Source organism: Macrobrachium nipponense, chromosome 29 (assembly GCF_015104395.2).
Source record: "Macrobrachium nipponense isolate FS-2020 chromosome 29, ASM1510439v2, whole genome shotgun sequence".
Lineage (NCBI taxonomy): Eukaryota > Metazoa > Arthropoda > Malacostraca > Decapoda > Palaemonidae > Macrobrachium > Macrobrachium nipponense.
Window position 1 is genome coordinate 72,916,342 of NC_061092.1, and position 14,694 is coordinate 72,931,035.

General features: G+C 40.5%; 1 protein-coding gene across 2 annotated transcripts in view; it reads right to left on the bottom strand.

The window, feature by feature from the left end:
- Positions 1–401: 401 nt before the first annotated feature.
- LOC135206286 (glutamyl aminopeptidase-like) overlaps positions 402–14,694 on the bottom strand; it is a 137,314-nt gene continuing 123,021 nt past the window's right edge. For both annotated transcript variants that reach the window (XM_064237704.1, XM_064237705.1), the window contains exons 12-20: positions 7,082–7,188; positions 6,846–6,967; positions 5,573–5,776; positions 4,995–5,068; positions 3,288–3,420; positions 2,716–2,858; positions 2,336–2,449; positions 1,672–1,780; positions 402–803 (exon numbers count right to left, since the gene is read on the bottom strand). In XM_064237704.1, the coding sequence (XP_064093774.1) occupies positions 663–803; positions 1,672–1,780; positions 2,336–2,449; positions 2,716–2,858; positions 3,288–3,420; positions 4,995–5,068; positions 5,573–5,776; positions 6,846–6,967; positions 7,082–7,188 (1,147 nt within the window). In that variant the 3' untranslated portion in view covers positions 402–662. The remainder of the gene's footprint in view (positions 804–1,671; positions 1,781–2,335; positions 2,450–2,715; positions 2,859–3,287; positions 3,421–4,994; positions 5,069–5,572; positions 5,777–6,845; positions 6,968–7,081; positions 7,189–14,694) is intronic.

Consider the following 14,694-nt stretch of genomic DNA (forward strand, 5'->3'; position numbering starts at 1 on the left):
GGAGATAATGCACTACTGGCAAGATATTGCATTCTGGTGCAATAGCATGAGTGGCTGACTGAGGTATGATAAGACTGACACATTTACAAGGTGGTCCTTAGTACATTGAGATATCTGATGAAAAGGTATTATCCCTCCCATTCAGTTCTACATATCACAGAATAAACATTTGGCAGTTTGGAGATGTATATCTTTCTTATCTTCATTATGTCTGTGGGACGTCTCCATCACAAAGCTCTAGGCATCAACAATAACACAATATTGAATATCAAGGAACACACTGTGGAAGGACTGTTGAGAAATAAGGAAATATATGATTTTCATATTCTAAATTCTGAACAATATTTTTAAAAAAAATATCTTTCATTAAGATATATGAGGATAGCTAAAACCATTTGTAATTAAGAATTTGTGTCATTCATTTATTTTGGCAAGTCACATAACAATCACATTTACACACATCTGTGCTGTCGTCACAATCTATAAAATCCAGCACTTGAAGATGAGCAGTTTCATTTTCCCAGAGTGAAAATATAAATTCACCGTAAAAAAGACTCCACAGGAGTCTATTAATCAATTGTACAAATTCAAAATTCATCTTAATTTATTACCCAAAATGCTGAACACAAATCATTTGTATCTGCTTTAAAAATAATATCTCCTCACTGTGACTTTAACCACTGAAGAATGGTTTGTGCATTTCTCTCGAGCCAATTTATATTGAACTCTACAGTCTCCAAAGCCTGTTTGCGATACAACTCTCCAGCTCCAGCTTCGGGATGCTTGACAAAGAATTCTTTCATCTGGAAAGTAAACACAAGTAAATCTACATTACGCAGGCAACAAAATTTAATCCACCACCTGTGGACAGAGAAATAAACCAATCTAAGATGCCCATACTTCAAAAACGCAAAGCAGTAATTTTACAAGGTATTTTCCTCCAGTCTTGTGGTCTGAAGAAGTTTTAAACTTCAAATTGCCATTTTAATGGCAATTATAATACGCATATCTTGTTTCAATGTGGGGAAGTCTCTAAATAAAAAGATAAGATGGCATAAGATTAAATGAACCCAGAACCATCAACTGAACATGCCATTATTGTTTAAAAAAGCATATGAGACTTTACTTCATGGATTACACCTCACTGGTTAAAAGTGAAGAGCTGCTCCAAAACAATGATTGTTAATCTTTCAAATGGCCTCTACCAGGGAATCTGACTGCTAGTGATATCTCACTGAGGACTAACCACCAATAGGATGGAAAATTTAGTATAACTTGCACAGAAGTGCCTCTTGTGCAGCACAGTGCAAACTGAGCTGCTGTTACTTTCTTTTGACTTTTTTTCCTCTGAACTGTTTCCATTTCAATGCTTCAAAATATGTACTGCATTTGTTTTATTTTGTTTTATCACAAAATCATAACTTTAATGGCTTATCTATGTCTCATTCATGCATCGCATGTGAATAGGCCATGTTCAATTGTGGAATTGAGTTGGAGAATACAATTCTGTTGTAAAAATTAATATATCCTTTGCATTAGATATTTATATCAAAATTACACCTAACAATATAACATAATACATGTATCAGCAGTATCAGATGCTTATTATGTGAAAAGTAGGGCAAAAAACCTCACCAAAATTCTGTATAACAGTACACTCAAAGAACTTACCCCTTTCAGTTTCTCTTTTGTAGTGAAATATCTGCTGATGCTTCGTACCATCTGACCCAGATAACGGTCGTTCAGAGTGTAACGAGCTACAAGCCAGAGCCAGTTCTCCCTGTACGAGGATGAGAAAGAGATTTCATCTCACCCAAATGCATTAGCCACAGCTCCAGATAACTGATATAACAGCAGTACCTACTATCTACCAAAGATCATATTTGCATCTAAAAATCCCTTTAGGATATACAGAGCAATAATCAAGAAACATTATTACGATTATTTTTATTCAGAAGATGAACCCCATTCATACAGATCAAGTCCCTACTGGGGCCACTGACTTGAAATTCAAGCTTCCAAGAATATTAAGGTTTTCATTAAGAAGGGAAAGGTGGAGGGAAATACAGAATGGAGGAATCTCACTTATTAAAAAAGAAAAATAAATTAATAGATAAAAATGTGTCAAAATTCAAGGGGAAATAGTATTAGTGTAGTAATACATTGCATTTTTACTTGAGCTTTCAAAGTTCCAACTGCACGGCAGCCCCTGGGGGGCTGTTCCACAGTCCAATATAAACCTTAAACATTCATTTCCATGACTGAAACAACTGAAAATCCAGTAGTTATTCTAAAGTTTAAGAATTCCCCCACAAATCAACAACTACACACTTACCTAACCCAATCCCATACTAAGTTACAACCTATGGGATTTGAAGAGATATACTGCAGAATGTTCAAGAAATTCTGGCTCCGAACATTCTTCTCATCTTTTGCGAGTTCAATAAATCTGCCAAAGAGTCGATAATGCTAATGTCTTAGAAATATAAAATCTGTGCTCATTAAAAATACTATATTGTACTTTTACAGAAATTTATGTTATTCATTCTAGCCAAATAAACAAACTAGCAAAGAGAAGGCATTTTTATTGTTGATATATAAACCAATCAATAGAACACAAGATTATCTATGAGGTTTCATACAATATATTTTACTTCAACACACTCTAATGGTCAAATGATAAAACTAAAGTGGATAAAAATGACTGCAACTCACTTTTTAAGGGTTTCTGCATTCTGTGCATTTGCCATTCCAAAATAAAGGTTGTCTAATTCTGTAGCATTCTGTTCATCAACAGACCGCTGCCACATAACGTCCCAGCATTCCTGAGAGCCTTCAACAATTCCCCAACGGTAAATCTAGTGAAAGACCAAATGAACATGGAAATTACAACTAAATTTGTTTCATAAATTCAGTATAAAATACCTTATTATACCTAGGCCTGCATCAACATGAGAGTGAAAATTTGCAGTATGGACTGTCAGCTTCATGGAGTTCGCACCTCAAATTAGTACAAGATCTCTGACTCCTTAAACCAACAGAACTCCTTTTTTTTTAGTAAAGAAATGCCTGACCCTCTGATCAACTTAGTATATATTTAAATCTAGAACAAGGCACTACAGTAAAAACCTCCCTGAATTTTTCTGATTCTAAATAGAAATCCAAATGAGTGGAACTGCAACTTTAGCAAACCTGCAAAGTTCTGAGGTACAAACAAGCATCAGGAGAGTCTCTCTCATTTGCCATAATAAAGGTGGGATAAACATTCTAGAGACTTTATACTGTACCTGTCTTCTAGTGCCCAAAGGAAGGGGAAATTCTGCATCCTTGATCCAAGACTTCAGCAGACGAGCAGCTTCCTTGAGGCAGTCTCCATTCCCACTAGCACAGGCCACACTGACAATGTTAATTCGTAACAACCTGGAAACGGTTACATAAGATTAATCATAAATTTGTTCAACCTGAACTAAGTCAAGTTTCTGGAAACTTGCACAGCTATTAAGAAAGATTCATCCTCGAGAAGGTAATTACAGGCTGCTCTATGAGCAAGAGCCTGTGCTGGCATAAAGCCAGCTCTGTCAATAACAACAAATTGAGAAGATGAAAACTGAAGCAAGAATCATGGAAATGTTGGACAGCTAACTGGTACCAAGAGCAGGTAACTGCACTGTTCCACAATGCTCTGGAGACTGAACATGCATATACATACACATATAATCAATGCCCTAGACACCACTCTTCACCCATGTTAGACCTGGAGAGGTGAGGCAAATGGCTGTTGATAATTCATCAGGCAGCCCTGTGCTTCCAACAAAACATAATCTATCTGTACAGGCAGTCCCTGGGTTAGGACTGGTTTGGCTTACGACGTTCTGAGGTTAAGGCGCTTTTCAATTATATTCATCAGAAATTATTTCCAGGGTTACGACACCTACAACGCTCATCTGGCAGAAGAAATATGACACCAAAAATGCAAAATAATCAATATTTGAAATTTTTTTATGAAAAATGCAATAAGAATGCAGTTTACATAGTTTTGAATGCACCCAAAGCATTAAAAGTAAGGTTTTCTTAGGTTATTTCATGTTGTTCCGGCTTACAACGATTTTCGGAACCCCTGTCGTAACCCGGGGGCTGCCTGTATTTCGCATAAACAGTACTATAGATCTGAGCTGGTGAAGACCTTCCATGACCTGAGCAGGGTCTCTGCTCAGGAAGAATACAGTGAATGGCCACAAGCTGAGATACTACTGCCCTGGACATCCTTTGCAGAATTCCCACTTACTTGTCTGACTTCTTTAACTTATCTTGCTTCCATTTTCACTCCTCATTCCAGCCAAAATTTAAACTACTGCTGCAAGATGATAATCACTGGCTAATACAAGTTTTTTTTTTTTTTTTTGGGGGGGGAGAACTTTTTAACCATTCTGGTAAATGGAATATTCTGAGTTAGCTTAGCCAGAATGGAAAAGAAGCATTTTCTTTTATGAAGATTATAGAGGAAGAAAACCTCAAAGTAACTAATACACTGTAAAGTTCAAACTGTTAATTTACCAGCAGCCTCTAGAGCACAAGTACCACTATGCTGCTCTGACCAGTGAAGGGAAAAAGTACATAGCCCTTGTGTCAGCCAACTTTTACATATGTAGTATATTTGTTATATATAGGCTATATTATCCCAATGGAATTCTGCTATGTCAACCTTGAGAACCAAATGTCAAGTTTCACATAATAAAAATTACCTGGAATTAAGTTGGCTATAAGATATCTTGAGCAGTCAAGTGTAAATTATACATACTGAAATTGGGCCTTTTTTATCTATCAGATTTTGGTAGCTGTCTGGAGGACATACCTCCAAAAGCATTTGACAGGTGATGCACATCAAACCTACACCATACTTACTACCTGTATCAATTGCATTTTCATCAAACTTCAGAGATAATAACAATACTACCTGAATACTTCTATCACCAGAGTGAAATAGAAAAACTTACTTCTTTAAATGCTCTCCAGAATCTTCCCACCCAAGTTCTTTGTAAACTGACCCAGCAAGGTTCGACATATAGTTCTGAAATGGTAAATGGCATAACTTACTTTCACAGTCAAGAATACCAAAATCCTACAAGTGCAGTTTTCAAGTCCAATAAAAGTTGCTTTCAAATCACCATGACTCTTGAAAACTAAAAAGCATGACTTTAAAATGCTAATATTCTCTTTACATTTGTACCAATCCTAATTTGAAAACTAATCAGTGCCTAGGGGACTAAAGAATTTGTATCATTTCCTTGAGAATTAAGCTCTTGAGGTATGAACAAGGTCCTGATAATTTATCCTAATATGAGAATTTGCATTTGTATTTCACAACTGAACCAAGCTTTTATACAGACGCCATTAAGTAAAAGAGCTGAAACTGGAACTAAAGTACAGAAGTATAGCAAAAATATTAAGTCTTGTCTTATTACTAGTACTACTATTACTTTGTTAGAAATTATTGCATTCTTACAATGACACAGCATTTCATTCTTTAGAGGTTGCTGTTCCATGAAAACAAAAATATGAAAACATGACTCACATTGAATGCTGCACTAGCATCAGTCCCGATCAGAAGCTTTGTCATGACAACAAGATGTCCTGCTGCTGTATCCCAGGGAACGTACGCCCTCTCAGAGGCAAGGGTGCGCGTCATGTCTAAGGCCACATCATAACCCAAAAGAGCTGCATCAGCCAGGGCAAGAGCATCACTCAACAGGCTGGCTCGTTCCGATGGGTCCAGTACCTAGTTTAAAAGATATCAAGGATTATTTCCATCATTATCATCTTTAAACATTACAGCTATATATAAAAAATTTATGATCACCTGGAATGGACAAACAATAGAAGAATTAAAACAATGTTGCTGGTTTCACATAGACACTAGTACAGAGACAGTATTTCTGTATAATCGATAGTGTGCCAGACACAGCACAAAGTAAGCAGGACCTCCAAAGCAACCCATTTTGGAGCCAATTTTGGGCCAAAATATACTTAAATTATTGTGAACAACATTTCTTATCAACTTAAACTCATATCTAGATGTCTAGATATAATAACTACAATGCCCTCTGAACTTCTCATGGTCAGATGGGGTAATGTGACCTCATTCTGATATTCTGGATGTGGGTTAAACCCTGCTAAGGACATCAAAAATTTCCTCATATTCTTCCATTTGGATCTGAGGCTTTGTAGTGACAAGTATGTCCATAAAATGTTATGAATTTGATAAGTTACGAGGGTACAGTTATTAACAAAATTATATATATATCTGGTAAAAATTAACAGTTGACTCTATACCTTCATACATAACTACCCTGTAGATGTTTACATAAACAATGCCTCTTAAAATAGTTCACTACCAACAGGACTGTTTTAATGGTACAGGCAGTCCCCGGTTTACGACGGGGGTTCCGTTCTTGTGCTGTGTCGTAAGTTGAAAATCGTCATAAACCAAAACATTGTAAAAAAATCCTAAGAGATCTTGCTTTTAATGCTTTGGGTGTATTGGAAACTATGTAAACTGCATTTTCACTGAGCTTTTCATCAAAAAACCTTCAAATATTGATTATTTTGCCTTTGTGGAGTCATATTTCTTCTGTCAGATTGGTGTCATTCATAAGCGTAAGTAACCCTGGAACATGTAAACCAGGAGATAATTTCTGATTAATATATTTGAAAAGCATCGTAACCACAGAACATCATAACAGTGCCCAATTTCTTGTATAAAATATGCATAGGAAAAACTGTTGGTACCATTTAACAAGAAATATGTGTTCTTCATACATTCCATATTCTTAAACATTTTTCCTCACCTTGTTTGTACAAAGCTGTTCTAGTTGGCGCCACATCGCAGGCTCATAATTCACTCTGTAAAATCCTTTCTGCTTGAGATTAACCTTTATCCAAGATACAAGGGAATCTGTCTTGAGCACCACTGAAAATGAAAGACGTTTCAAAAATGATGATAAAGCTGACCTGAAGACTAAAGACAAATTTGTAGTCCCCCAATCTCTCACCTAATCCAGAAAATGCTTCTTCAAACACTTACAAGTATCCATGTCTCTGTAGAGCCAACTTCTCTCAGTGGTTTTCGATGAAGACGTAATGTAGCTTATTGGAATGTCCCACTTGTAGCCGTAGTCAGATTCTGTAGGGCTGCAAAAGTGAGGTAATTTTAAGTACATTGAATTTATATTTGTAGGGGTCCAGGGAAAGGCACTAACAAACATTTTATAGTTTATTGCTATGGGTGATGTTCCGCAACTCCACTGCTGCCTCTTTGAGGCCGATAAAGTATACAGCAAGTAGACTCTTTAATTATGCATAAAAACATTTATTAAAACACTAATTAAAATCACTACAATATTAAGGGGGACGGCCAGCTAATGCCATTCTTTAAGGACAGGACTTTGATATTCATACCACTTAATAAGGTGACTTGGGACATCTCCAAACCGCATATGATTTTCGCCTCTGACCTTCAGTTTTGTGACGCCAGGGCGATTTATCTCGAAAAATGAAGTTTTTATGTTAAAACAAAGTTTAATGTATACTTACCTGGCAGGTATATATATAGCTATATTCTCTGTTCCACCTGGCAGAATTTTCAAAACTCGCGGCAAACGCTAGTAACCTATTAGTAGTTCAGGCAACCACCACCCCGTTACCGTGGCGCTAGCTCTAGGAACCGTTCCCAATTGGGCCAGATTTTCTCTGAACCCTGTCTCCTGAGGGGGGGAGGGTGGGAATTAAATTATATATACCTGCCAGGTAAGTATACATTAAACTTTGTTTTAACATAAAAACTTCATTTTAATGTATGACACTTACCTGGCAGGTATATATATAGCTGATTGACACATTTGGAGGTGGGTCAAAGACAGCAACATTATTAGAGTATAAAAATATTATTAAAATATTATTAAAACTCTAGGTTCCTTACCTGCTAAGGTAGCTGACTTCATAGGTCCTGCCTCTAAGCCTGCTTAAACCTTAGGAGCTCTCAACAAGGAAGTGTCCTGTATGTTGAAGAAGCTAAGACTGGAACTGACAACTGGACGTGACCAATGTGTTGACAGAACCATACAGCCCTCTTATGCCACGGCATTCAAGCTAGTAATAGATCATTTACCTGAACTACACACACACCATGCCAAGATAATACTAACAAGACTGATAAAAGTACCGAACACTTTTCTCAGACGACCAAAAACACAAACACCATCACCTAATAAAATCAACTAGCTTAAAAGAAGGTTATGGGGTAGTAACTCCTTTGCTCAATACTGTACCAGAGGACACGTATGGACCTAGCGTCTGACAATAATCAAAGGTTGTCTGAATATTCCTAAGATAATGAGACGCAAATATTGAATTAGTTCTCCAATATGTGGATTCAATAATTTCCTTGAGGGCTAAATTCTTTTTAAAAGCTAATGAAGTCGCAACTGCCCTGACTTCATGAGCCTTCACTTTCAAAATACCAAAGCTCTGCTCTTGACACAACATATGAGCTTCTCTAATCAACTCTCTCATGAAGAAGGCTAGAGCGTTCTTCGTCATGGGTCTACTGGGGTCTTTAACTGAACACCACAGAGCATCAGAATTCCCTCTGATCTCTCTTGTTCTTTCCATATAAAAACGCAATGCTCTCACTGGGCAGAGAACTCTTTCTTGCTCGTGACCCACTAACTCAGACAGACCCAAAACTTCAAAGGATCTTGGCCAAGGATTAGCTGGATTCTCATTCTTGGCCAAGAAACCTTCTTGGAATGAACACACTGCGTTGCCATGTCTCCATCCCACCTTCTTCGATATGGCCTGAAGCTCACTAGCTCTTTTAGCCGTTGCCAAAGCGACTAAAAAGATAGTTTTCTTAGCAACATCTCTCAGAGAGGATTTCTCTGAGGCTCGAATTTGCTAGAGGTTAAATACTTCAAGACAGCATCGAGGTTCCAAGCCGGTGGCCTGCATTGGGGTTGTTTCTTGGTACCAAATGACCTAATCAGATCTCTAAGGTCTAAGTTATTCGAGATGTCTAGATCTCTGTGTCTAAACACTGAGGTTAGCATACTTTTATAACCTTTGATTGTCGAAACTGACAAACCCAATTCCTTCCTCAAGTATAGAAGGAAGTCTGCGATTTGGGTCACAGAGGTACTGGATGAAGACACTTTCCTGTTCTTACACCACTTCCGGAAATTCTCCCACTTCGACTGATATACTGTGATTGTGGAGGTTCTTCTGGCTCTAGCCACTGCACTGGCCACCTCTCTAGAATATCCCCTCGCTCTGACAAGACTTTCGATAGTCTGAACGCAGTCAGACCCAGAGCGAGGGTATTCTTGTGAAACCTGTCGAAGTGGGGTTGTCTGAGTAAATCAACTCTTAGAGGAAGAGTCCTTGGCGTATCTATTGTCCATTCCAGTACCTCTGTGAACCAACTTTGGGCCGGCCAAAACGGGGCTATTAAGGTCATCCTCGTTCCTTGGCTCTCCCTGAACTTCTTCATAACTTTCCCCAGTACCTTGAACGGAGGAAAAGCGTACACATCTAAGTTTGTCCAATCCATCAGGAATGCGTCGACCGCCACTGCTTCCTGATCTGGAACCGGAGAGCAATAGGTTGGTAACCTTTTTGTTCTGGCTGTCGCAAACAGATCTACTACCGGACGGCCCCACAACTTCCACAGGCTCTGGCAAACCTCCATGTGCAACGTCCACTCCGTCGAGAGAAGTTGTTCTCTTCTGCTCAACAGGTCCGCACTCACATTTTTCTCTCCTTGTATAAACCTGGTGAGCAGCACGACGCTTTCCTCTTCCGCCCAAAACAGAACTTCCTTTGCCAGCCTGTAAAGGGGAAAAGAATGAGTCCCTCCTTGTTTGCGGATGTATGCCAGAGCCGTGGTGTTGTCCGAGTTGATCTGCACTGTCTTGTCTCGAATCAACTCTCTGAAGTGCTTCAAGGCCAAAAAAATTGCCATCAGTTCCTTCCTGTTTATGTGCCAACTTGTTTCTTCCTTGCTCCAAAGTCCTCTTGAGGGCATAATGTCGCTCCGCGTCCGACGCGTCGGAATACAAGATGAGGTCTGGGCTCTTCTGCTGAAGCGACATCCCTCTTGCTAACCTGCCTGGAGTTAGCCACCACTTTAATTCCTCCTTCACTTCGGCAGGAATTAGAAACTGGAAGGAATCCGGTTGCAATTTTCTTGGCCATGAATCCTTCAGGAAAAACTGTAGAGGTCTCATGTGCAGTCTTCCTAAAGAAATGAACCTCTCTAGCAAAGAGAGTGTGCCCAGTAGACTCATCCACTCTCTTGCTGAGCATCGGTCTTTCTTTAGAAAGTCCTGCACCTTCCGAATGCATAGGGCTTGCCTTTCGGGGGACGGAAAAGCCCGAAAAGTCACTGACGATATCTGAATCCCCAAATAAACTATCTGTTGTTGGGGATTCAATTGAGACTTTCCCATGTTTACCACAAGACCTAGGTCTTTTGCTAAGTTCAATGTTTGATTCAAGTCCTCCAGACATTGACTTCTTGATTGGGATCTTATCAACCAGTCGTCCAGATAAAAAGACACTCTGATCCCTCTTATGTGCAACCATCTCGCCACATTGGACATCATCCTCGTGAACACTTGGGGGGCTGTGCAAAGGCCGAAGCACAGGGCCTTGAACTGAAAGACCCTGTCCTGAATCACAAACCTTAAATACTTCCTGCTTCCTGGATGAATCAGAATATGAAAGTATGCGTCTTGTAAGTCCAGGGTCACCATCCAGTCCCCTGGACGTACCGCTGCCAGTACTGAATCGTTCGTCTCCATAGTGAACTTGGTCTTTTCTACGAAAAGATTCAGTTGACTTACATCCAGAACTGGCCTCCAACCTCCCGAGGACTTTGCAACCAGGAACAACCGGTTGTAAAATCCCGGAGATTCGTGATCCAGAACAGGCTCTATGGCTCCTTTCTCTAGCATGGAAGCTACTTGCTCCCACAGAGCCGCTTTCTTCACTAAATCGTTGTAATTTGCCCCGAGGGCTCTCGGAGATGTTGCGAGAGGAGGTCTCTTCAAGAAAGAAATCTTGTACCCTTCCCGAGCTACGTTGACAGCCCAGGGATCTGCCTTCATGTTCTGCCAAACTTCCCAAAAACCTTGAAGTCTGGCTCCCACTGTCGTCTGGAGGACTGATATCTCATTGTTTAGAGGTGGTCTTGGCTCCTCTTTTAGCGGGTACTCTCTTACCCCTAAAGGCGGGTCGAGCGAATGTTCTGCCTCGAAAGGGCTGTTGCGAAGGCCTAGTTTCCTTTGGAGTTTTCTTAACCAACTTGGATGGTAAGAACTTCTTAACTGAAGACGAGAGAAGATCTTGAGTGGCCTTCTGAGAAAGGGAGAGAGCTATATCCCTAATCACCTCTGAAGGAAACAGCTGTTTCGAAAGGGGAGAGAACAGCAACTCCGATTTATGAGAGTTTGAAACCCCTTTTGAAGCGAAAGAACACAACAGCGATCTCTTCTTTAGTACTCCTGCTGTGAACAAAGAAGCCAGTTCATTCGTTCCGTTTCTCAGAGCCTTGTCCATGCAGGACATAATGCTCTTAGCTGCTTCCATATCCTGCGAATCTTCTTCTTCTAGGGAGTTCGCCAGTGCTCCCAAAGACCAATCTAGGAAATTGAAGACTTCGAAAGTCCTAAAAATCCCTTTAAAAAGATGGTCAAACTCGGACGAAGTCCACCAGACCTTAGCAGACTGTAACACCTGTCTGCGTGAGCTGTCTACTAGACTGGAGAAGTCCCCCTGGGAGGAGGCAGGTACTCCCAGGCCTAGACTTTCTCCAGTAGCGTACCATACTCCTGACTTCGATGCTAACTTAGCTGGTGGAAAAGCAAAAGAGTATTTTCCCGCTTCTTTCTTATCCTTCATCCAGTCATTCACACATTGAAGGGCCTTCTTCGCCGAAATTGACAGAGTCATCTTAAGGAGAGAGGACTTCTTTGGAGTACTAGTCTTGGAAAACTGCGATAAGGGAGATAAAGGAGCTGTTGGTTTGAATTCCCCTTCAAAAATAGGAAGAAGACGTGGAGTCAGAATCTTGTAATCTGAAGAAGGTTCCGTATTCTTTTCCTCAAATAAATCCAAATCCTCTTCTGCTGAAGAAATGTCTTGCAGATCACTGTCGTGTTGACGCTTCGCTGACGGAATAACGTCCTGCCGCCTGCGTCCTGCGGCTAACGAAGAATCGGCGTCCTGCCGCCTATCGATGTCCTGCCGCCTGCGTCCTGCGTCCATCGTAGACACATCTGCTTCCTGCCGCCTGCGTCTTGCGTCCACAATTGATCCCGAGTCCTGACGTTTGCGTCCTGCTTCTTCCGAAACCATTTTCTTCTTCCTGCGTTCTGCGTCCTGAATAACCAAGCGATCGCCCGTCCTCGTAGCGCCAGTGCGTCCTGCGTCCTCGGCGAACGCGCCCTTGTCTTCCTTCTTAGAAGACTTAACGGGAAGGAAATCGTCCTTCCGCCTTGAAGATGCCTGCACAGGAGCATCCCAAGACTTCACAAGAACTGCCAGCTTAGACTGCATTTCCCTTAAGAAACCCTTCGTACTATCTTCCTGAATGGCAGAGGACGAAGGAGGAGGATTACGAGCAGGACTGCGACGTAACGGAGAGCGATCTTGTACTCTACCCGACGGAGAGAGACGAGGGCAAGATAAACAAGAAGATGGAGGAGAATCTCTCATCGAAATCCAAGGACCAGAAGGCCGTACTAAGTCCTCTTTAGCACGAAAGATCCTCTTCCTCTTGATCGGAACTGCGTCCCCGTCTTCCGAAGAGGACAAAACCTCAGGACTACTCCAAGCCTCACGATCTTGAGCATGTCTCTCGAGAGCGGTCGAAGTCCTGAAAGTCCTCTTGAGGGGGCGAGACACAACTGAATACCGACGTTCCCGCTCAGAAGTCGAACCATCCGAGGACGCACACTTCCCAGTTACGCCTTTTCTGCTGCGAACTGCAACAGCCTGGGAACTTGCAACAGGACTGTTCGAAGGGACGCCTGACCGCGACAAAACCTCTCTCGCCTCCCTTCGACTGTCCACATGCCTTCTCCCTAGGGTCTGGGAGCTTGACAGAGGTCTAGGTCTAGGAGCACGAGAGAGACGATCAGACGCTCCCTCCACTACACTTTCACTGACATCAAAAGCACTAACTTTATCCGTAAGTCGCTGTATCTGGTCGCCCATGGACGCAAGGGCAGCGAACACCTTCACAATCTGTGTATCGTTCGCCTCCTCCGATACAGCAGCGGGCGCAGGAGATACCTGGGGAGAATGGAACTACCAACCTTATCTACGTTAGAAGGAGCTGGAGAGGAAATACATTCACTCCTTTTGCTAGAAGAATTCGACTTCTCACTACGAGAAACAGATCTCCTTACACGATCTTTCTCAAGCCTTTCAACATATTTCATAAATATCTTCCATTCCTTCTCTGATAAATTCTCACATTCAAAACACCTATTCTCCCAAGTACACACATTCTCTCTACACTTCTTACAAATAGTATGAGGGTCGACCGAAGCTTTCGGCAACCTTACCTTACACCCCTCTTTTACACAAACTCTAAACATACTTCCAGTATCAGACATCTTTAAAGAACAATCCAAAGCGAATGCCAAGCTAACGTTTCCGAGTACAATATCAAAAATCCATGAAAAGTCAGCAACGAGAATGAAAATCCTAGCAGGGAACCACCAACAATGTTGCCGGTTCGGCTGGCAGAGAAAATCTGGCCCAATTGGGAACGGTTCCTAGCGGGGTGGTGGTTGCCTGAACTACTAATAGGTTACTAGCGTTTGCCGCGAGTTTTGAAAATTTCTGCCAGGTGGAACAGAGAATATAGCTATATATATACCTGCCAGGTAAGTGTCATACATTAAATAACCATTTTTCAAATTCTATCTCCTCCCTTGTTATTTAATATTAAGACCTGGGATTACTACCATATATAGACCTGATGTAGACCTCCAATTGAATGAGGAGTTTTTTTTCCAAAAGTCATTTTTTTGCTAGATATGAATTTTTCATTATGGTAAAAAAATAAACCCTATAAATTAGGAAAACAAAATTTATAAAAAAAAAAAGACGAAACAAAAATTGGAAAAAAGGGCTTCATTTGATTGTTCTATAATGTCTTTCTGAGTTATATACCAAATTCCAATGTTATAGCTTTAAAACTATGTGAGAAGATAGACTTTGAAGGTCAACAACTATAGTTTTGAGATACAGGCGTTCAAAGTTTTTCTTCGTATTTCTATAATGACAATGTTAATAAATAATGATTATTATGAATGTATATTTCTTTTTTGTGTATTAATAAACCAAATCTATTTTATTTATCATAATTTAATCATTAATGATGATCCCTTTGCTCATATATCGTAGCTTGGGGCACTGCGTCAGGCAAGACAGTGCACTCCTTCCTACCCAACTCTCTCTCTCTCCTTCACTAACTCGGCTTATTACGGCGAATTTTCTTCTTCTGTATGTTAGCTAGATGTTTTCCTAGTATTTTCCGTTTTGGCATGATGAAATTCTTGCCCAAACAAAAATAAACAAACGTAAATGCAAGAGAATGTCAAGAGGTGAAATTCGAAGTTGTACTCT